At 43.7% G+C, this 23,736-nt stretch overlaps 1 protein-coding gene across 1 annotated transcript in view; it reads left to right on the top strand.

Annotated features, from left to right (window-relative positions):
- LOC112267148 (autism susceptibility gene 2 protein homolog) overlaps nucleotides 1-23,736 on the top strand; it is a 30,502-nt gene that overhangs the window by 3,284 nt on the left and 3,482 nt on the right. The window contains exons 2-7 of the mRNA XM_024445280.2: nucleotides 14,475-14,641; nucleotides 14,751-14,867; nucleotides 22,966-23,037; nucleotides 23,158-23,229; nucleotides 23,358-23,496; nucleotides 23,611-23,694. Of these exons, the coding sequence (XP_024301048.1) occupies nucleotides 14,618-14,641; nucleotides 14,751-14,867; nucleotides 22,966-23,037; nucleotides 23,158-23,229; nucleotides 23,358-23,496; nucleotides 23,611-23,694 (508 nt within the window). The 5' untranslated portion in view covers nucleotides 14,475-14,617. The remainder of the gene's footprint in view (nucleotides 1-14,474; nucleotides 14,642-14,750; nucleotides 14,868-22,965; nucleotides 23,038-23,157; nucleotides 23,230-23,357; nucleotides 23,497-23,610; nucleotides 23,695-23,736) is intronic.

Below are 23,736 nucleotides of genomic sequence, written 5' to 3'. Positions count from 1 at the left end.
CTACGCCTACTGGGGAGTGCCAATATGGCCGACCGGGGGCTTCAAAGCCTCTTAGTGGCCAATACATAGCATCAGCAATCCAGGGTTTATATACATCATTGACCCAAGACCCCAGTCCAAATAAACCACCACTGCTCTGAGGGAAGGAACATAAACAGCAGCCAGCATGTAAGGTCTTGTCCAAGTAGACTAGCTCCTGAGTGGCACAGTGGTCTAAGGCACTGCATCTCAGTGCTGGAGGCATTACAACAGACCCTGGTTCAATTCCAGGGTGTATCACAACTGGCTGTGATTGAGAGTCCCATAGGGCGTTGCACAAATGGCCCAGCTTTGTTCGGGTTAGGGTTTGGCCCGGGGTAGGCCGTCATTCTAAATAAGAATTTGTTCTTAGCCAACTTGCCTAGTTAATTAAAGGTAAACACAATACACAGTGTCTCAGAGCTGGATTCTGTCATTCAACAACCACAATTTGTTTTGTGGTTAATGTGGCTCACAACCTGTAATGGGCTACATTCAAGGACATGGATTTGTCTCAGTGTAAACACGCTACACAACAGTGAAGGACTTTCATCAGTGGTCATCAAGGGGGGGTAGTCCCGGAAGGCTACTGTTTTCTCTCTCTATTGCCTCAGGCTCGATACTGCCACCTCCCCATAGTATTGCATCAACTCTGCCCCATACAAACCCCATCTCTCACCAAGGGATTTACGCCATGCAGAGAGAGGGATCAGTTCTCTCTCATCTGTCCTCCATTCAACCCATAGGGAGGGCATCACCCTAAAGAGATTCTAACAGTCCATTATGAGACTCCCAAAGCTTCTTTCACTATAGAAACACCATGCATGGGGAAGAAGCATAATCCAAGGGGGATTTGTTGCTTTTTATGTTCACAGGAGGTTTTCAGCAAAGTGAGTTAATTGCAGGTTATATGCGCTGGTGATTCTCTATGGACTTTTGTCTATGGACTTTTTTGTCTTTTGTCTAATGTGGACAGTAATCTGGCCCGCTGGCACATACCCAAAGACAGTACACATTTAATGTAGTAGAATACATGAGTAGTCTGTCCTCTACCTTGCAGTAAAGGTGAGCACCTAGCCTGATGTATGTAACTGTTTAGTGTATCAGCATTCACTAACAGCATTACCGGTCATGCGTCCTTGGGAAGAATGCCTCCCAAATGAATTAAATGGATTTGTAAAGCCAAAGTCCTCAATTGGATTATTCTAATGATGTAACCCATAACATGCATCATTTGTGTTTTTTAGACTGTAGTCATTGGAACTAGTCTGTCCTGTGAAACACACCTTGACCTAGATTCAATCAGATCAAGCATTAACCGACAATAGCCGACACCTGCATAGCTAACGTTTTAGCGGTGTCGTGACTCAGGAGGTGTAACTGTGTTGGAGCTGTCAAATCGGTGAGCAGCTGCTCTTGATCATTGTCGCAAAGCCACAACAAGTTACAAGTTCAGAACGAGAAAGTGTAGACTATATAGAAATAATGACGCTCAAATTGAAAATCATTAAACAAAATCATGAGGATTTCTAATCAGCCTAAGTATAATGCCTGTCGTGCTCTAGATGGCACGGTAGAATGAACTTGACAATGGAGACTGAAGTACTGTTACTTTTAGCTTTATATCCGAAGCATGGTAACGATTAACACTGTTCACGCAGGTAAACTTCAAACTGCAAAACAGCTAATTTACATATCTCCTTGACCTTCAACCTCAAGTGATACTGATTGTCTGTTAAATACAAGGGAGTTATGGACTATCATTAAAGATGATGGGGTGGCAGGTAGCCTAGTGGTTAGAGCGTGGGGCCAGTAACTGAAAGGTTGCCAGATCAAATCCCCGAGCTGACAGGGTAAAAATCTGTTGTTCTGCCCCTGAACAAGGCAGTTAACCCAATGTTCCTAGGCTGTCATTGTAAATAACAATTTGTTCTTAACTGACTTACCTAGTTAAAAAATATTACACCCCCCCCTCTCCCTCCCGAAGGAAGTGGTGATGCTGTTTTGTCATAGATTGTCTTCTGCTGCAGCTATCTGCGTTTCAAGCCATGCTGGACATTTCTGGCTGAAGGGCTCCTTTACTTGTAGGTTGGTCGGAGCGTAGGACATGTCCCATGAGTAGCTGAGCAGAAGAGTACTGCAGACCCGTGACAGGTGTGTTTCTCAGGTTCAGTAGAGCTGTGTGAGGGTCAACACCTGTCTGTGCTGTCGACGTGAGCATGTTTTTCACTGACTTAATGGTCCTCTCAGCCATTCCCTTTGACTGGGGAAACCCTGGACTAGAATGAATGATTTTGAAACCCCATTCTTTTGCAAACATGATCCATCTCAGCACTTGAAAAGGGTACATGATCTGCAATCAGTTCAGCTGCAATACCATGTCTAGCAAACACAGCTTTAAACTTTGCTATGACAGTACCTGATGTCTTGTCCGACAGCACGTCTGGATATTTGGAGTAGTAGTCCACTATCAGAAGGAATGTGCGCCCTTGGAACTCAAAGATATCAAAAGCCATTTTTTGCCATGGAATGTCAGCCACTGTGTGTGGTAGGAGTGGTTCCTTTCGGTTGCTGGGCGTTTTTTTTTTGTTGCCAGGAAGTGCACGATTCAACCGTCATTCGGACATCTTCAGTGAGGCCTGGCCAATACATGAGAGCTCTGGCATGCGCTAAGAAGCGTTGACTGCCCTGATGTGCAATGTGGAGCCTCTTAAGTACCTCAGTTCTAAAAAGTCTTTGGGAATGATAATACCTTTGTTTACCATGAGCAGTACATCTTCAATGTAAAGAGAGTCTCTGATGTGCCAACAGGTTTCCACTTTCAATGGTGCACTTTTCTTCTTGTGTGGCCATCCTTCTCTGTGTAGGTTCCTCAGCAGCTACATCTCACTGTCTGCATCTGTGACTGCTCTCAGCTGTTGCATAACAGCACCATCCAGTGGCTGATGTGTGGAGACTGCATAAATGACTTTCTTGTCACTGAGGTCACACTTCATGTGTGGCAGTCTGGGGTACATCCCTGGATAGCGTGTCTGCTATTAACATGTCTTTACCTGGGGTGTAGACGATGTGAATGTCATATTTCTGTATTTGAAGGAGCATCCTTTGAAGACAGGCAGGCGCCTTTCCAATAAGCCTGGTGGTTATAGCCTCAAGTGGTTTGTGGTCAGATTGAACTGACCGGGACACTATAGACATACTGGTGAAACCTCTTCAGTGCGAACACAATTGCCAGGAGTTATTTTTTTTATCTGGGCATAATTTGGTTTTGCCCCAGACAGAGCTCTGGATGCAAAGGCTATAGGCTGTTAACTTTGCATCAGAACAGCTCCAACTCCATCTTTGGATGCATCCGCTTGTATTTCAATTTCTTCCTGTGAATTGGAAGAATTTCAGCAGCGCCGTAGTGGAGATGGCTTTTTTCAGCCTCTCCAGTGCTGCTTGTAGTTCTGGGTGCCACTGCCATGCCATGTCCTGTCCTTCCTGAGGAGCATTCTGAGTGGTGCAGTGAGCGTGGCTTCATCTTGGTTAAACTGGGTTAGGAAACGTGTCATATCCAGTAACCTCTGTAGATGTTTTCTGTCTTCTGGTAGGGGAATCTGTGTGATTGCTGTCACCTTGGAGATGTCTGCTTTAACCCTGTCTGCACTGATGATGTACTTCACTTACCATGTAATATATCTTCTCAGCATTTAACTTCACATTCAGACGGATAGCTCTGTCCATCACCTGCTGTAGAATGTGGCCATGCTCTTCTTTGGTGGCTGCTGCAATTATTGTGTCATCTGCAATTACATAGACACCATCAATGTCACCATAACTCTGGAGTTAATCTGCTGAAATGCCTTTTTATGCAAAAAAGGTAAGCGATTAAACCGGTACCTACCCCATGTGGTATTGAATGTGCAAAGATCAGCTGATTCCTCATTCAGCTTTATTTGCCAATACACCTCCTTCTCATCTATGATAGTGAAGATTTTCTTGCATTGCACATCCTCTGAGGTGGGAATGGAGAAGTGTTGGTCCTGTATGGCCTTGTTCCAGACACACCCTAAGAGAGACATTTTAATTTTCTGTTAGGAATAGGCTGCTACCCCACACTGATGGTTTGGTTACTTTGCTGACCACACCCCTCTGCTCTTGAATGTCCAATGTCTCTTTCAGCCTGTCAAGCACAGCATATGCAATTTTCCTACATCCATGAACAACAGGAGGGACTTTTGGATCTATGTAAATGTGGTGTTGGCCTGGAAACTCACATAGTCCTTTGAACACAGATGCAAGGTGGAGCATAGCATGCAACTCTTGCAACTTTTCATATATGGTCAAGCTGCACACATGCCTCTCTGCCTAGCAGTGGTGTGTCAGATGCATCTGTAACATAGAACTGTAGATGGGCTTGTTTGTGCCGCATATGCACTTGCAATGTCATGATGCCCTTTGGCTTGATGCGGGTGCCTCCATAGGCTACGAGTACAGTCTCAGTCTCTTTCACCTTCCTTCCGTGGCCTCCAATTGCTCTTAAATACAAGTAAAACTAAATGCATGCTCTTCAACCGATCGCTACCTGCACCTACCCGCCTGTCCAACATCACTACTCTGGACGGCTCTGACTTAGAATACGTGGACAACTACAAATACTTAGGTGTCTGGTTAACTGTAAACTCTCCTTCCAGACCCATATCAAACATCTCCAATCCAAAGTTAAATCTAGAATTGGCTTCCTATTTCGCAACAAAGCATCCTTCACTCATGCAGCCAAACATACCCTTGTAAAACTGACCATCCTACCAATCCTCGACTTTGGCGATGTCATTTACAAAATAGCCTCCAATACCCTACTCAACAAATTGGATGCAGTCTATCACAGTGCAATCCGTTTTGTCACCAAAGCCCCATATACTACCCACCATTGCGACCTGTACGCTCTCGTTGGCTGGCCCTCGCTTCATACTCGTCGCCAAACCCACTGGCTCCATGTCATCTACAAGACCCTGCTAGGTAAAGTCCCCCTTATCTCAGCTCGCTGGTCACCATAGCATCTCCCACCTGTAGCACACGCTCCAGCAGGTATATCTCTCTAGTCACCCCCAAAACCAATTCTTTCTTTGGCCGCCTCTCCTTCCAGTTCTCTGCTGCCAATGACTGGAACGAACTACAAAAATCTCTGAAACTGGAAACACTTATCTCCCTCACCAGCTTTAAGCACCAACTGTCAGAGCAGCTCACAGATTACTGCACCTGTACATAGCCCACCTATAATTTAGCCCAAACAACTATACCTCTTTCCCAACTGTATTTAATTTTTATTTTTTTATTTATTTTGCTCCTTTGCACCCCATTATTTTTATTTCTACTTTGCACATTCTTCCATTGCAAAACTACCATTCCAGTGTTTTACTTGCTATATTGTATTTACTTTGCCACCATGGCCTTTTTTGCCTTTACCTCCTTTCTCACCTCATTTGCTCACATTGTATATAGACTTGTTTACACTGTATTATTGACTGTATGTTTGTTTTACTCCATGTGTAACTCTGTGTCGTTGTATCTGTCGAACTGCTTTGCTTTATCTTGGCCAGGTCGCAATTGTAAATGAGAACTTGTTCTCAACTTGCCTACCTGGTTAAATAAAGGTAAAATTAAAAATTAAAAAAATTAAAAAACTTTGAATTGATTGGACAATTTGTCTGCTATTGCTTGTGCGAACACATTAGCTTCAGCTTCTATGTCTAACTTAAAGTTGACCGTCTGTCCCCCTATACGCAGTTTGTGTGCCAGCCAGCATCTCGTGTGCTTGTGTCACTGCACCTATGAACAACATGTCCACTTCCCTAACCTCTGTTTCAACAAGAGCAACATCTGTCCCTGACCTACACACAGCTGCAAAGTGATTTCTCTTTCCACACCTTTTACACTCAACACTAAATGCAGGGCACCTCTTTGGTTTGTGTGTTTTTCCACAAGTCTTTGTCTGCTGCTGGTTGAGCGAGCGGCCTGTCTTTGTTCTGACTGTGCTCGTGATTGCTTAACATGGGGGCCCTTTTTTTCCATAGCATGCACAAACTGTTCTATGCTATTGCTAGCTGACATAGCTTTAGCCTGAGCTGATGCAACTTATTTTGCATCGGCCCGATGTCTAGTTTAACGGCGATGTGCAAAACCAATGTCAAAGCTACCGTGCATACCTATATAAGGTAGGTACATGACGTAATGACGAATATATATAGCGCTACACGTGCAACACAGCATTCCTAACCTAGCCCACAATGTCTGCTGTGTGGATCGAGCAGTCATTTGAAAGAGTAAGAACATTTCAGAGAGACAACTCAAAGGTGAAATCCATTAATGCCAAGATAATGGAATTCATGGCCCTTGACAATCAACCGTTCTCCGTCGTGGATGATGTTGGCTTTCGCCGACTGATCGAGCACCGGTACTCACGACCAAGTAGGCGCTATTTTTCAGATGTTGCCCTACCGGAGTTACACAGCATTGTTGAAACTCACATCCATGAGCTACTTGCTATGGGTGTCACTGCCATTAGCTTCACCACAGACAATTGGACCAGCGATATCAGCCTCATGAGCATTACGAGTCTGACAGCACAGTGGGTCAATGAGGATTTTGTACTGAGGAAAGCCATATTTCATGCTCAAGAATGTGCTGGTTCTCATACCATTGCTGCCATTTCAATGGCATTTGAGAACATGTTTGAAACTTGGAAACATGAACACTCCTAGCTCCATTCGAACAACTGACTTGAGAAATAAGCTCAACTGTATCTGCATCAGACGTGATACCCTGTCATGAAACGCCTGCTCAACATACAATGGGGCAAAAAAGTATTTAGTCAGTCACCAATTGTGCAAGTTCTCCCACTTAAAAAGATGAGAGGCCTGTAATTTTCATCATTGGTACACTTCAACTATGACAGACAAAATGAGGGAAAAAAATCCAGAAAATCACATTGTAGGATTTTTAATGAATTTATTTGCAAATTATGGTGGAAAATAAGTATTTGGTCACCTACAAACAAGCAAGATTTATGTCTCTCACAGACCTGTAACTTCTTCTTTAAGAGGCTCCTCTGTCCTCCACTCGTTACCTGTATTAATGGCACCTGTTTGAACTTGTTATCAGTATAAAAGACACCTGTCCACAACCTCAAACAGTCACACTCCAAACTCCACTATGGCCAAGACCAAAGAGCTGTCAAAGGACACCAGAGACAAAATTGTAGACCTGCATTGTAGACTGAATCTGCAATAGATAAGCAGGTTGGTTTGAAGAAATCAACTGTGGGAGCAATTATTAGGAAATGGAAGACATACAAGACAACTGATAATCTCCCTCGATCTGGGGCTCCACGCAAGATCTCACCCCGTGGGGTCAAAATGATCACAAGAACGATGAGCAAAAATCCCAGAACCACATGGGGGGACCTAGTGAATGACCTGCAGAGAGCTGGGACCAAAGTAACAAAGCCTACCATCAGTAACACACTACACCACCAGGAACTCAAATCCTGCAGTGCCAGACGTGTCCCCCTGCTTAAGCCAGTACATGTCCAGGCCCGTCTGAAGTTTGCTAGAGAGCATTTGGATGATCCAGAAGAAGATTGGAAGAAAGTCATATGGTCAGATGAAACCAAAATATAACTTTTTGGTAAAAACTCGTCGTGTTTGGAGGACAAAGAATGCTGAGTTGCATCCAAAGAACACCATACCTACTGTGAAGCATGGGGATGGAAACATCATGCTTTGGGGCTGTTTTTCTGCAAAGGGACCAGGACGACTGATCCGTGTAAAGGAAAGAATGAATGGGGCCATGTATCGGGAGATTTTGAGTGAAAACCTCCTTCCATCAGCAAGGGCATTGAAGATGAAACGTGGCTGGGTCTTTCAGCATGACAATGATCCCAAACACACCTCCCGGGCAATGAAGGAGTGGCTTCGTAAGAAGCATTTCAAGGTCCTGGAGTGGCCTAGCCAGTCTCCAGATCTCAAAGTATTGTGTCTGTCAGCGTAGTGTCCAGAGCAGAGAGCCACTACCAGGAGACAGGCCAGTACATCAGGAGATGTGGAGGAAGCCGTAGGAGGGCAACAACCCAGCAGCAGGACCGCTACTTCCGCCTTTGTGCAAGGAGGAACAGGAGGAGCAATGCCAGAGCCCTGCAAAATGACCTCCAGCAGGCCACAAATGTGCACGTGCCTGCTCAAATGATCAGAAACAGACTCCATGAGGGTGGTATGAGGGCCCGACGTCCACAGGTGGGGGTTGTGCTTACAGCCCAACACCGTGCAGGACGTTTAGCATTTGCCAGAGAACACCAAGATTGGCAAATTCGCCACTGGCGCCCTGTGCTCTTCACAGATGAAATCAGGTTCACACTGAGCACATGTGACAGACGTGACAGTCTGGAGACGCCGAGGAGAACGTTCTGCTGCCTGCAACATCCTCCAGCATGACCGGTTTGGTGGTGGGTCAGTCATGGTGTGGGGTGGCATTTCCTTGGGGGGGGCCGCACAGCCCTCCATGTGCTCGCCAGAGGTAGCCTGACTGCCATTAGGTACCGAGATGAGATCCTCAGACCCCTTGTGAGACCATATGCTGGTGCGGTTGTCCCTGGGTTCCTCCTAATGCAAGACAATGCTAGACCTCATGTGGCTGGAGTGTGTCAGCAGTTCCTGCAAGAGGAAGGCATTGATGCTATGGACTGGCCCGCCCGTTCCCCAGACCTGAATCCAATTGAGCACATCTGGGACATCATGTCTCGCTCCATCCACCAACGCCACGTTGCACCACAGACTGTCCAAGAGTTGGCGGATGCTTTAGTCCAGGTCTGGGAGGAGATCCCTCAGGAGACCATCCGCCACCTCATCAGGAGCATGCCCAGGTGTTGTAGGGAGGTCATACAGGCACGTGGAGGCCACACACACTACTGAGCCTCATTTTGACTTGTTTTAAGGACATTACATCAAAGTTGGATCAGCCTGTAATGTGGTTTTCCACTTTAATTTTGAGTGTGACTCCAAATCCAGACCTCCATGGGTTGATACATTTGATTTCCATTGATAATTTTTGTGTGATTTTGTTGTCAGCACATTCAACTATGTAAAGAAAAAAGTATTTAATAAGAATATTTCATTCATTCAGATCTAGGATGTGTTATTTTAGTGTTCCCTTTATTTTTTTGATCAGTGTATATATATAAACTCAGCAAAAAAAAGAAACTTCCTTTTTCAGGACCCTGTCTTTCAAAGATAATTTGTAAAAATCCAAATAACTTCACAGATTTTCATTGTAAAGGGTTTAAACACTGTTTCCCATGCATGTTCAATGAATCATGAATAATTAATGAACATGCACCCGTGGAACAGCTTACAGACAGAGGCAATTAAGGTCATAGTTATGAAAATGTAGGACTCAAAAGAGGCCTTTCTACTGACTCTGAAAAACACCAAAGGAAAGATGCCCATGGTCCCTGCTCATCTGTGTGAACCTGCCTTAGGCATGCTGCAAGGAGGCATGAGGACTGCAGATGTGGTCAGGGCAATAAATTGCAATGTCTGTACTGTGAGACGTCTAAGACAGCGCTAGAGGGAGACTGGACGGACAATTGATCATCCTCGCAGTGGCAGACTACGTGTAACAACACCTACACAGGATCGGTACATCCGAACATCACACCTGCGGGACAGGTACAGGATGGCAACCACAACTGCCTGAGTTACACCAGGAACGCACAATCCCTCCATCAGTGCTCAGACTGTCCACAATAGGCTGAGAACGGCTGGACTGAGGGCTTGTAGGCCTGTTGTAAGTCAGGTCTTCACCAGACATCACCGTCAACAACGTGGCCTACGGGCACAAACCCACCGTCGCTGGACCAGAAAGAACTGGCAAGAACTGACGAGTCACGTTTTTTTCTCACCAGGGGTGGATGGCCGGATTTGCGTTAATCGTCTAAGGAATGAGCGTTACACCGAGGCCTGTACTCTGGAGCGGGATCGATTTGCAGGTGGAGGGTCCGTCATGGTCTGGGGCAGTGTGTCACAGCATCATCAGTATGAGCTTGTTGTCATTGCAGGCCATCTCAAAGCTGTGTGTTACAGGGAAGACTTCCTCCTCCCTCATGTGGTCCCCTTCCTGCAGGCTCATCCTGACACGACCCTCCAGCATGACAATGCCACCAGCCATACTGCTCATTCTGTGTGTGATTTGCTGCATTACAGGAATGTCAGTGTTCTGCCATGGCCAGCGAAGAGCCCGGATCTCAATCTCATTGAACACGTCTGGGACCTGTTGGATCGGAGGGTGATGTCTAGGGCCATTCCCCCCAGAAATGTCCGGGAACTTGCAGGTGCCTTGGTGGAAGAGTGGGAAAACATCTCACTGCAAGAACTGGCAAATCTGGTGCAGTCCATGAGGAGGAGATGCACTGCAGTACTTAATGCAGCTGGTGGCCAAACCATATACTGACTGTTATTTCTGATTTTGACCTCCTCTTTGTTCAGGGACACATTATTCCATTTCTGTTAGTCACATGTCTGTGGAACTTGTCCAGTTTATGTCTCAGTTGTTTGCTGAAAATAAACGCAGTTGACAGTGAGAGGACATTTCTTTTTTTGTTGAGTTTATATATTAGTATTGTCATAACGTTGGCCTGGGGGTAGGTTTATGACCGTCATAAATACCTCTCCCCCCTTTTCCTCTCTCTACCCTACTGATGTGACATTTGAAAATCCTTTGGTTAACAGAGATTCTGGGAACATCAGAAGGTGGGGGGAAATGAACTATATTCTGGTAATCCGACCAATTGAACATATGCAGTGGTACTTAATGAATATGATGTCAGTTCAGTTGTCATCTGAGATATTCTCATCAATAAAAGGATGACATAAACTCTACAGTGGAAAGTCTGCACATAGTAGTTATCGGATTCACATGGAATTGTTGTTCAATTTAAATGTTGGAATATAAAATTATTGGTGAAGAGATGAAATGTAATTTTAGCTTCCAAATGAGAGATTTGGGTTTTCATAAGGTTAGGGCTCTGTTCAATCAGTGGCCCGCCCCTGTGAAGAGACACGGGTTATAAAACGTTTCAAACACACCCTTCTCGCTCCACTGTATAAAGCCTTGACGAAAATGTAATCTGCTGTTCCGAGGATGTGAGGACGACGGTCCATACATTAAAAGGACTAACATGTCAACTACAGAACTAAGCCAACCTCAGCGTGAGCTTTGGTTGCGAATGGTATGAACTTTGAACTCTTATTCACTACAGAAGTGATACCTCCTAGCTGTTGAGTTAGCAACAGCAGCTACAAACGTGTGGGCTAGGAAAGAACAGACAGAGTATCCCGTCTACCAAACAACGACGTTACTACAACGTAACTAATTTACCACCAGAGACATTCTTCAAAGACAAAGGACTCGGTTGGGCAACACGGCCTTCCATCTCCCACCAACCTACCGAAGCGCAGCTCAGAGTAAATATGTATTGCATTTTCCTTTTCCAAATGGGCTGTAATTTAGAATGCATAAGATACTGTATTTACGATAGAGACATCGCTTCTCCCTTTGTTCCTCAGTCTTCCCACGCTTTCACTCAAACCCAGCCCCTTTTCTTTGTGTAACCAGCTGTCATATCTGTTCCCTCCGCTAGGGACGTTTTCCTTCATGATATAATTTGTAATCAAGGTATGATTCATTCTGTGTATATGTAATTCTGTGTGATTAGTTAGGTATTTAGTAAATAAATAATTAAACCCAATTTTGTATTGCTGATTCAACTTGTTAGCCAGGGTTCGTGAAGATAACCAAGAATTCACAACTTTCAGATGAGACTGAAATAAGGTGACGATTAATATTGACTGCTATTGATGTAAAATATTACCAGGTCTTTAGGGGGGCGCATTGGGCTATGCAATGAAAAGTTGACAGGCTAGTCTTCTTTTTTTTAACCGGAAGGCTAGCCAACTAGTCAACTATCTAGTAAACACCTCAGATTCGAGGTTGATGTCTCTTTTTTGAACAAAATTAAACAGATATCTATCTTGTAATTGAAAAAAATAGTAAGGTGGCCAGTAACTGGGGACCGTATGCAGATAATACGGGACATATTTTTTTTGCTAAACCGTTTGTTGAAAAGATGACAGTAGTAATATTTCCACTGAAATGTCAAACATGCTAATTGCTAACTTGTTAGCTAATATTTTTACAACACCAATAATCACAAAATATTGATGGCTTGATCACAAGAGAACACTGTTGAAGGTAATATATTTCTTAAACGCTGTTGAATATGCCGATAATACTAGGGCTACTAACTTCAAAGAGGGAACTTTAGCTAGTAGCATGAAACCCACATGGAAAACTGAGATTCGGCAAATAACATATAAAAGTGGCTTATTTGACGCCAAACCAAGAACAATAGTTACTAATAACATAATTGCTAATGTACGATGCAAAAGGTGGATTTTATACATTTATATCCTGGGACCACTAAATTTTCAACTCACCCACAGCAATTCTACATAAATCTGCTGTGGATTACCCAGAATCCCATATTTATATCACTGATTGTATTAGACAATGTAAACACACTAATCTACCAGGAGGTGGCATAATACCCATTTTATGGCATACCCATTTGAACAACTTAATTACACTGTTACATAGGCACACTTCAAACTGCAAGACAGCTCATTTACATATCCCCTTGACCTTCAACCTCGAGTGATACTGATTGGCTGTTAAACACAAGGGAGTTATCAGGGACTATCATTAAAAGTGTAGAGCTCCATATATTACAATTACCTTTATTTAACTAGGCATGCCAGTTAAGAACACATTCTTATTTACAAAGACGATCTAGGAACAGTCGGTTAAATGCCTTGTTCAGGGGCAGAAGGACATATTTTTACCTTGTCAGCTCGGGGATTTGATCGAGCAACCTTTCGGTTACTGGACCAACTCTAACCACTCTGCTACCTGCCGCCCGAAAGCAGTCCTCCCTCCTGGTCGGGGAATTGAACCCGTCTCCCGCGTGACAAGCGGGGATACTCACCACTATGCTAATGAAGAGCAGGTGGTACAATACCAGGAGTCACTGGTATATTTGACAGCGCATAGTTCTACCTCCGATACAACCAAAACAACTGCTATGCGGATGTCGGTTCAAGCGGATGTGATTGAATAGAGCCCCTGGTTTTCAAGCTGTCATCAAGTTCTCTTTGGATGATTTGATATGTTACTATGGAGCTGTATATCAAATCAGTTTATTGATCGAGTACACAGATTTGATATGTTACTATGGAGCTATATATCAAATCAGTTTATTGGTCGAGTACACAGATTTGATATGTTACTATGGAGCTATATATCAAATCTGTTTATTGGTCGAGTACACAGATTTGATATGTTACTATGGAGCTATATATCAAATCAGTTTATTGGTCGAGTACACAGATTTGATATGTTACTATGGAGCTATATATCAAATCAGTTTATTGGTCGAGTACACAGATTTGATATGTTACTATGGAGCTATATATCAAATCTGTTTATTGGTCGAGTACACAGATTTGATATGTTACTATGGAGCTATATATCAAATCAGTTTATTGGTCGAGTACACAGATTTGATATGTTACTATGGAGCTATATATCAAATCAGTTTATTGGTCGAGTACACAGATTTGCAGGTGCAGCAAAATGCTTATGTTTCTGCATTGTTGCTAGAAACAAGCTTTTCGCTGCACCTACAATAGCATCTGCAAATCTGTGTACACGACCAATAAACTTTGATTTGATATATAGCTCCATAGTAAAACTTTGCACTTGTGCTAGTATCAGGCAAGTTGGCTATGTAACTGTTGGGATTTCCTAAATGACTGGGGCTTTTCCTAGAGGGAGGTGGCACATTGTGTAAGTGTAAATGTCACAATGTCTGACATCATTGGGAAGAGAATTACAATTACAATGTCATGAGTCTGTTTATTTGTCTACACTCTTAGAAAATAAATGGTGCTATCTAGAACCTAAAAGGGTTCTTCAGCTGTCACCATAGGAGAATCTGTTGAAGAACCCTTTCCACAGAGGGTTCTAAATGAAACCTAAATGGTTCTACCATGAACCAAAACAATTTAAAATGTATAAGGACTGCCAAAGAAACCTTTTGGAACCCTTTTTTATAAGAGTGTATAAATAAACCTATTACACTTCTGCTCCTACCCCACTGCTCTCAGTGAGCGCTTTGCCATCTGCTGCCCAGCAACCGGCGGGTAGTTCCTACTCAGGTACATCTTCACCTGCTTAACTGCTATTCTCCTTATAGAGCCTTTTGATGTGGTCCTGTTTTATAAGGTAATATCTTCAGACACAATATAGCAGAAATTATTACAGTTACATAGAATGTGTTTGTTATGTCTGCTCTTCCTCTTCAGAGCCCTGTGTGCTGCATCAAGAGGTGAGTTCAGGCTTCTGGCAGGCCGCCCTCTACCTGTCTACGGAGGTCCACCAACACCAGCACACCTCTACCCTCTTCCAACATCAGCCCCCTGGCATACTACCCACACCTGTTCCACCAATGCTGGCGACACCAGACAGAAATGTATGGAGAAGTACTACTGTTTTATCACTGTTTTATATCAACTATATCAATGATGCCTGTTTAAGCCAAGATACAAATTTAATGAACACATTTGTTTTTTACTCTTCAGCTTCCCCATCCCCATATGATGCTGAGGTTGGCCCCTATGGCAGCCACCGTTGTCCCCCTCCTAGGACCCTTCGGCTCCCTCCATGGGGCCTTCCAGCCAAAGACATGCCCTCCCCAGGTACCAGGGGAAAAGGGAGTGATGGGACTAGGAAGTTGGGGCTGAGGAAAAATACATAGTATTTATGTATCATCACATTATGGTATAATCAGTGGTGGTTGGTGCTGTTTAAGATGAGGGATGACACATTGTTTTACCAGCATGGCCTTATTTATATTACAGCATATTGGATGACTGTCATTCATATTACATTCACCTGGCTCAATGTAACGTCGATAGGTTTAGGCAACTACATGATGATCGAATTTGCCCTATACCCATCATGAGGTTGCTACAACCTAGCCTAAGAAGGAAAGTTTACAGCCAGGGTTGGGTAGGTTACTTTCTAATTTGAATCCATTATAGTTACCTGTCCAAAATTGTAATCAGTAACATGAAATTTGGATGACTCCGTAACGTAATCTGATTACATTCAGTTACTTTGAAATTACTTTCCCCAAGAAGAAGAAGAAGACAAAAATGTATGTTACCAATTGAACCATATCTATTGCAGGATAAATCAATGTTAAAGTTTACATAGCTGGCCATATATGGATGTTAAATGTTCTTTATGGGTTGGTTATGTAGGCTTCTTCTTACCCATCGCTTTCTACTACGTATAATAATATGATTACAGGAGAATCAGGAGACAAAGAGCTGTGAGACAGGTTAAATCCCAGACACATAAAAAGTGGGATGTACGCGGAGTGTGTGGGGCAGCAGAAGACGAACAGCAGAGGGGCTAAGGATTTTTTAGATGGGGAAAGGGACGATGAAACGGGAGAAAGTTTACGGGACTCCACCCGGAGGGGCAGGTCCTGAGTGGAAAGCCATACCCTCTGCCCGGGCTCTCTTCCAGGTATGGCGACAGCGGCGGACGAACATCTGGCAGAGGGTATGCTGACTTCTTGCTCAGGGAAGAGCGCGGACTGATATCCCAAGGAACACTCGAAGGGCTAGAGACCAGTGGCCGAGCAGGGAAAGGTGAAATGGGTGAATAATAGGGCCTGACGAGCCTGCCTAGAGTTGAGGCGCTTGGCGGTGCAGAGATATTCCAGGTTCTTATGGTCAGTCCACACAAAGAGTGGGTGTTCCACCTCCTCCAACCAGTGCCTTCACTCCTCCAATGCCATCTTTGATGGCGAGGAGTTCTCAATTTCCCACATCATAGTTCCTCTCAGCAGGGGTAAGACGATGGGAGAGAAAAGCTCAGGGGTGAAGCTTTTTGTCCTGGGCAGAACACTGGGACAGGGCAGCCCCCACTCTGACATCCGAGGCTCTACCATAAACTGACAGGACGGTTCGGATGGATTAAGATGGGGGCTGTAGTGAATCGATGTTTGAGATGTGAGAACACCTGGTCAGCTGCTGGAGACCACATGAATGGAACCCTGTTAGAGGTGAGTGCTGAGAGGGGGAAGCCAGGGTGCTGTAACCCCGGATGAAGCAGTGGTAGAAGCTAGCAAAGTTGACCAGGGCCTGGAACACAGCGGGAGCGTTAGTCAGTCCAAATGGCATAACCAAGTACTCATGGTGCCCGCTAGCCGAGTTAAAGGCTGTCTTCTACTCGTCTCCTTCCCGTATCCGAAGCAGATTGTAGGCGTTCCGAAGGTCCAACTTTGAGAAGATGAAGAAAAAAAGCCCCCGATGTGGTGTAGGGCCCAGGAGACAGTCAATGGCACAGTCGTAGTGTCGATGCGGAGGGAGAGATGCCAGGGGGCTGATGTTGGAAGAGGGTAGAGGTGTGCTGGTGTTGGTGGACCTCCGTGGACAGGTAGAGGGCGGCCTGCCAGAAGCCTGAACTCACCTCTTGATGCAGCACACAGGGCTCTGAAGAGGAAGAGCAGACATAACAAACACATTCCATGTAACTATAATAATTACTGCTATATTGTGTCTGAAGATATTACCTTGTATAACAGGACCACATCAAAAGGCTCTATAAGGAGAATAGCAGTTAAGCAGGTGAAGATGTACCTGAGTAGGAACTACCCGCCGGTTGCTGGGCAGCAGATGGCAAAGCGCTCACTGAGAGCAGTGGGGTAGGAGCAGAAGTGTAATAGGTTTATTTATACACTCTTATAAAAAAAGGTTCCAAACGGTTTATTTGGCAGTCCCTATACATTTTTAACTGTTTTGGTTCATGGTAGAACCATTTAGGTTTCATTTAGAACCCTCTGTGGAAAGGGTTCTTCAACAGATTCTCCTATGGCGACAGCTGAAGAACCCTTTTAGGTTCTAGATAGCACCATTTATTTTCTAAGAGTGTAGACAAATAAACAGACTCTTGACATTGGAATTACAATTGATAATCTCTTCCCAATGATGTCAGACATTGTGACATTTACACTTACACAATGTGCCACCTCCCTCTAGGAAAAGCCCCAGTCATTTAGGAAATCCCAACAGTTACATAGCCAACTTGCCTGATACTAGCACAAGTGCAAAGTTTTACTATGGAGCTATATATCAAATCAAAGTTTATTGGTCGTGTACACAGATTTGCAGATGCTATTGTAGGTGCAGCGAAAAGCTTGTTTCTAGCAACAGGCCTTATTGAAGACCTCGTCAAGGTCTGTGTACTCCGCGGGAATGGCGGGGAGATCTGAGGCTTCTCCCAAGCCTGCAGGAAGACGTCCAGGGTCAGGCTGTGCCAACTTAAGACAATGCACATGGAAAAACGGGATCCAACCAAAGATAGAACCAGTAGCCCCGTTGATCAGGGGATCTGCTTCTGGAGCCATGAATACACAAAAACCACGGGTACATGGGGAGATTCTATGAGCAGGAACTGCATACACTCACTGTGATTTCCTGATACTCGTAGGTTGATAGGAACTGTATTGCGGGTGACTCGACCAATAGAGCGCCCATCCAGCACTCTGACGTCCATGGGAATGGAGAAGGGTTGAGTGGAGATAACGAGCTCCGACACCAAGGTAGCATCGATAAAGCTCTCGTCGGCCCCAGAGTCAATGAGCACCCGAAGAGATTTGCCCTGGTCACCCCACAACAGGTTGACATGAAGAGGGGTACGAGTAATGGAAGATTGGAAAATCCCGTACTGCTCAGAGTCCTCGTACCTACTGATGCGCCTGGTCTTTTTATTGGACAGGTAGAAATATAATGTCCTGTAGTCCCGAAATACAGACAGACAATCTGCGTGAATGTTCATCCGGAGGCAATCTAGCACTTCCTAGTAGCTTGGGCTCAGGAGGAGGTGAGTCGACCGCCCTTGGTGATTCTCGTGGGAACTCAAAGCAGGCAAAGAGTCGTAATCCAAATCTGAGTCAGGCAGGTATGGGATGGTAGGCAATTGGTAGGTCGAGGACAGGCAGAGGTTCGTAACCAGGCCAGAGTCAGAAAGGTACAGGACGGCAGGCAGCTTGGGGTCAGGGCAGGCCGAATGGTATGGCAGGCGGGCTCAGGGTCAGGGCAGGCAGAAAAGGTCAGAACCGGGAGGACTAGAAAACAGGGACTAGAGAAAACAGGCGTAAGGAAAAACAAGCTGGTAGGCTTGATGAGACGAACTGGCAACAGACAAACAGAAAATGTAGGTATAAATAGTCAAGGGATAATGGGGGAAGATGAGAGACACCTGGTTTGGGGTGGAGACAAGCACAAAGACAGGTGAAACAGATCAGGGTGACATGGAGAAATGTAACCACTCTCAGATTAATAGAGGACTGACCATCCATGATATCAAAATGATTGTTTTAACCATGTTATGAGGCTATACAGAGAAAAACAAGCTCATATTTTGGGTTCTCATGGAGTTTGACAGTTGAACTAAGCTCATGAGGCATTTATATATTCTTCAAGAATCAATGGATATATATTTATATATATATATATATATATATATATATATATATATACACACTACCGTTCAAAAGTTTGGGGTCACTTAGAAATTTCCTTGTTTTTGAAAGAAAAGCAAAATGTTTGTCCATTAAAATAACATCAAAATGATCAGAAATACAGTGTAAACATAGTTAATGTTGTAAATAACTATTGTAGCTGGAAACGGGTGATTTTTAATGGAATATTTACATATGACACCAAAGGCCCATTATCAGCAACCATCACTCCTATGTTCCAATGGCACGTTGTGTTAGCTAATCCAAGATTATAATTTTAAAAGGCTAATTGATCATTAGAAAACCCTTTTGCAATTATGTTAGCACAGCTGAAAACTGTAGTTCTGATTAAAGAAGCAATAAAACTGGCCTTCTGTAGACCAGTTGAGTATCTGGAGCATTAGCATTTGTGGTTTCAATTTCAGGCTCAAAATGGTCAGAAACAAATACCTTTCTTCTGAAACTCGTCAGTCTATTCTTGTTCTGAGAAATGAAGGCTATTCCATGCTAGAAATTGCCAAGAAACTGAAGATCTCGTACAACGCTGTGTACTACTCCGTTCACAGAACAGTGCAAACTGGCACTAACCAAAACAAAAAGATGAGTGGGAGGCCTCGGTGCAGAATTGAGCAAGAGGACAAGTACATGTCTAGTTTGAGAAACAGACGCCTCACAAGTCCTCAACTGGCAGCTTCATAAAATAGCACCCGCAGAACACCAGTCTCAACGTCAACAGTGAAGAGGCAACTCCGGGATGCTGGCCTTCTAGGCAGAGTTGCAAAGAAAAAGCCATATCTCAGACTGTCCAATAAAAAGAAAAGATTAAGATGGGCAAAAGAACACAGACACTGGACAGAGGAACTCTGCCTAGAAGGCCAGCATCCTGCAGTCGCCTCTTCAATGTTGACGATGAGACTGGTATTGTGTAATATACAGTTGAAGTCGGAAGTTTACATACACTTAGGTTGGAGTCATTAAAACTCGTTTTTCAACCACTCCACACATTTCTTGTTAACAAACTATAGTTTTGGTAAGTCGTTTAGTTTATGTAAACTTCTGACCCACTGGGAATGTGATGAAAGAAATAAAAGCTGAGATATGTCATAGCTGAATCAGAGTTAGTTAGGTAACATTGATAAATAAGATGTTTTATTTACTTTCATAATATGCTTATGTGAGATAGTCACTTGGGGCCCAGAGAGGGGAGAGGTCAGGATTGTCTTCATATTTGAATGTGTCTGTAACTATTCCTAAACCATGTGAAGGGCTCCACCGTGTCTGTACTCCAGTCACTCCCTCCTTTTCCCATTGGGAGGAGGAGTATGGCAGTGTCTGGAACCATTGTAGTACCCCTCTGATGTTGCATGAATCTTGACCTAGTATATGACCTAGAGGCTCACTCCCCTCCGTGAGTTTGTCCAGGAGGGGGTGTATTTGAGATGGTAGTATCTAGAATTGACAATTGATATATGCCATTGGATGAGGTAATGTTTTGGTACTATGAAGTACAAAGAACGAGAAGTAGAACCTCGTCTAAGAGACCAAACTGAACGATAATTTATAGCTAATGCTATCTGGCTATGGGATACTCCTCTTTCAAGTAAAAGGCCCTTTGTGAAGTTCCTAAGATCTTTGGTTCATCATGTGAGTTGAGAGGGGTGTATCTTGGCTATAAAAGATACTAAGTATTATTTTGTAAGGACTCTGAGAGAATCCATTTATAGACACTGAATTGATCTGAGAGTCACAGGGCTATGGTGAAGCTCATGTTATTAAAAGATGAAGTTTAAGTATAACTCTGACTGGTGTGTGGTTTGTAACTCTGATCATTTAGTAATACAGGAAATTACCACGACAGATAATCATTCTATCTACTATTATTCTGACATTTCACATTCTTAAAGTAAAGTGGTGATCCTAAGTGACCTAAAACAGGGAATTTTTACTTGGATAAAATGTCAGGAATTGTGAAGTACTGAGTTTAAATGTATTTGGCCAAGGTGTATGTAAACTTCCGACTTCACTGTATATATATAATTCATAAGTCCAAAAATGGATGCAGCAACTACATATTCCGCCTTTAAGTCTATCAAAAGTTTGTGAGTTTAAGCATGTGTCCATCAGGCCTATAGATTTAAAAAATAATAATAATAATAATCAGCATGAATTAGATTGAGTAATAAAAGCCCCACTTTTATTCCATAGGCTGGGATCTGCACTATGCAGCTGTTGCAAGAGCACATTTTCCACTCGCTGTCTACTGGTTTCAAAAACAATGTTTGATAGGCAGCTTAAACTTCTTAAATTCAACCAGTATTGGGTTCAAATACACATTTAGATTTGTGAAAAGCCATCTACAAAAATTACAATCTGTAAGGTGCAAATAGCTAAATGAGAGAGCAGTAGTGGGATTCACATTTTTTATGTATTTATTTAACCAGGTAGGCTAGTTGAGAACAAGTTCTCATTTACAACTGCGACCTGGCCAAGATAAAGCAAAGCAGTGTGATACAGACAACAACACAGAGTTTTTTTGAAAGGGGCATGCTTATCTAAGATGGTGAGGAAATTAGTTTTAAAGAACAACCAGGCATCCTCGACTGACGGGATGAGGTCAATATCCTTCCAGGATACCCAGTCTAGGCTGATTAGAAAGGCCTGCTCGCAGAAGTGTTTTAGGGAGCGTTTGACAGTGATGAGGGGTGGTCGTTTGACCGCGGACCCATAGCGGATACAGGCAATGAGGCAGTGATCGCTGAGATCCTGATTGAAAACAGCAGAGGTGTATTTGGAGGGCAAGTTAGTCAGGATAATGTCTATGAGGGTGCCCATGTTTACGGATTTAGGGTTGTACCTGGTGGGTTCCTTGATGATTTGTGTGAGATTGAGGGCATCTAGCTTAGATTGTAGGACTGCCGGGGTGTTAAGCATATCCCAGTTTAGGTCACCTAACAGAACTATCTCTGAAGCTAGATGGGGGGCGATCAATTCACGTATGGTGTCCAGGGCACAGCTGGAAGCGGAGGGGGGTCGATAACAGGCGGCAACAGTGAGAGACTTATTTCTGGAGAGATTCATTTTAAAATTAGGTCGGGTGATTTTGGAGGCCAGGTCATCTGATGCAGCACTCCATCACTCTCCTTCTTGGTCAAATATCCCTGCACCTTGTGCTGGGGACAGTTAAAGGCCACTCTAAAATGTGCAATTGGCATGATGACTGCCACCAGAGAATTTAATGTTAATTTCTCTACCATAAGCCACCATCAACGTCATTTTAGAGGAATTGAACAAAACCTTAAACTGGTCTCCCAACCACAGACCACGTGTAACCACGCCAGCCCAGGACCTCCGCATCCAGCTACTTCACCTACAGGATTGTTTGAGACCAGACACCCTGACAACTGATGAAAATGATGAGTACCTATGTCTGTAATAAGCCCTTTAGTGGGGAAAAACAAATTCTGGATTGGCTGGGCTTGGCTCCCCAGTGGGTGGGCCTGGCTCCTAAGTGGGTGGGCCTATGCCCCCGCCCACCACCTGCCCATGGCTGCCCAATCATGTGAAATGCACAGTTTAGGGCCTAATTAATTAATTTAAATTGACTGATTTCCTTATATGAACTGTAGCTCAGTAAAATCATAGAAATTGTTGCATGTTGGGTGGACAACATGTCAGTTCATGCTGCAAGAGCTCTGATAGGTTGGAGGACGTATTCCGGAAGTTGTCATAATTACTGTAAGTCACAGGTTGATGGCACCGTAATTAGGGAGAACGGGCTTGTGGTAATAACTGGAGCGGAGTAAGTGGAATGGTATCAAATAAATCAAACACATGGTTTGCAGGTGTTTGATGCCATTCCATTTGCTCCATTCCAGCCATTATTACGAGCCGTTCTCCCCTCAGCAGCCTCCTGTGGTGTAAGTGTGTGGAAGGGGGTGAGAACCATGAGACTCCTAGGTTTGGTATTGTAGTCAATATACCCAGAGGAAGACAGAAGCTGGCTGTCCTCCGGCTACACCACTACAGAGTGCTGCTGAGGCTACTGTAGACCTTCATTGTGTTTTAATAAATTATTTGGTGACTTGAATATATTTTGTAAATCTAAAGGGGATAACTTTTTTAATGTTTCACTTTTTATTTTATTTTAATTCTGAAATTCACTGAGGATGATCCTCCCCTTCCTCCTCTGAGGAGCCTCCACTGTGTGTCATGAGTTACTAGTGTGTAATCAACAGTCTATATTTCCTTGTATTTGTCAGACATCAAACATTCTAGACATGGCACCTAGACCTAGGACTGGGTCACACAAGCTGCTCCAGAAGGATCCAAGAGTGAGTATCCTTTTGATTATTTGCAATTTAATATCTACATATATTGCCAAAATGTTCTCATTTGGAAAGTGTTTTGAGTTCTGTTTCTATTCTGACCTATTGAATTCGTTGTTCTCTCAGAGACCAGGAAGGTGGAATACAATGCATGTCCGCATTGCATGGCAGATCCACCACCATAAGCTGAGAGTGAAGGTATGAAAACATGTTGAACATCCACTAACTAAAATGTGTATGAAACCCAATAAATATTATTTGTATCCAAACCAAACATTATAACTGAAGCTATTTTTCTGTCTGTCCGTCCTTCCATTTCTCAGCAGAAGATGCAAGTGGACGCAAATGCAATCAACTTCGGTGTCAAACCGGAATTTCTGACTCAGCCTCCTGGTTCTGACCAGATTCAAGCCATCCCCCATCAGCGGGACCTTATTCAGTACTCCACCCCACTCTCTAACCCAGGTGAGGAAAGGGACCAAAGACTAAACCTTAAAAATATGACTCGTCTTACTATTGTACTGTCTAACAGAGAGAAATTACTCAACATAGCATTTTTCCATTATTCTCCTGCTCCAGAGTCACACAGTACACATCCTTTATTTGGAGGTTTGGGATCACTGAGGGTCACAACCTTTGGTGGACTACCAAACCTAGCACTCAGTGAGTAGCACCTTCAGTCTCCCTTCAGTGTTGGTTCAGTAT

Source organism: Oncorhynchus tshawytscha, linkage group LG14, assembly GCF_018296145.1.
Source record: "Oncorhynchus tshawytscha isolate Ot180627B linkage group LG14, Otsh_v2.0, whole genome shotgun sequence".
Taxonomy (NCBI): Eukaryota; Metazoa; Chordata; class Actinopteri; order Salmoniformes; family Salmonidae; genus Oncorhynchus; species Oncorhynchus tshawytscha.
This window is presented reverse-complemented; position numbering and strand designations above follow the sequence as displayed.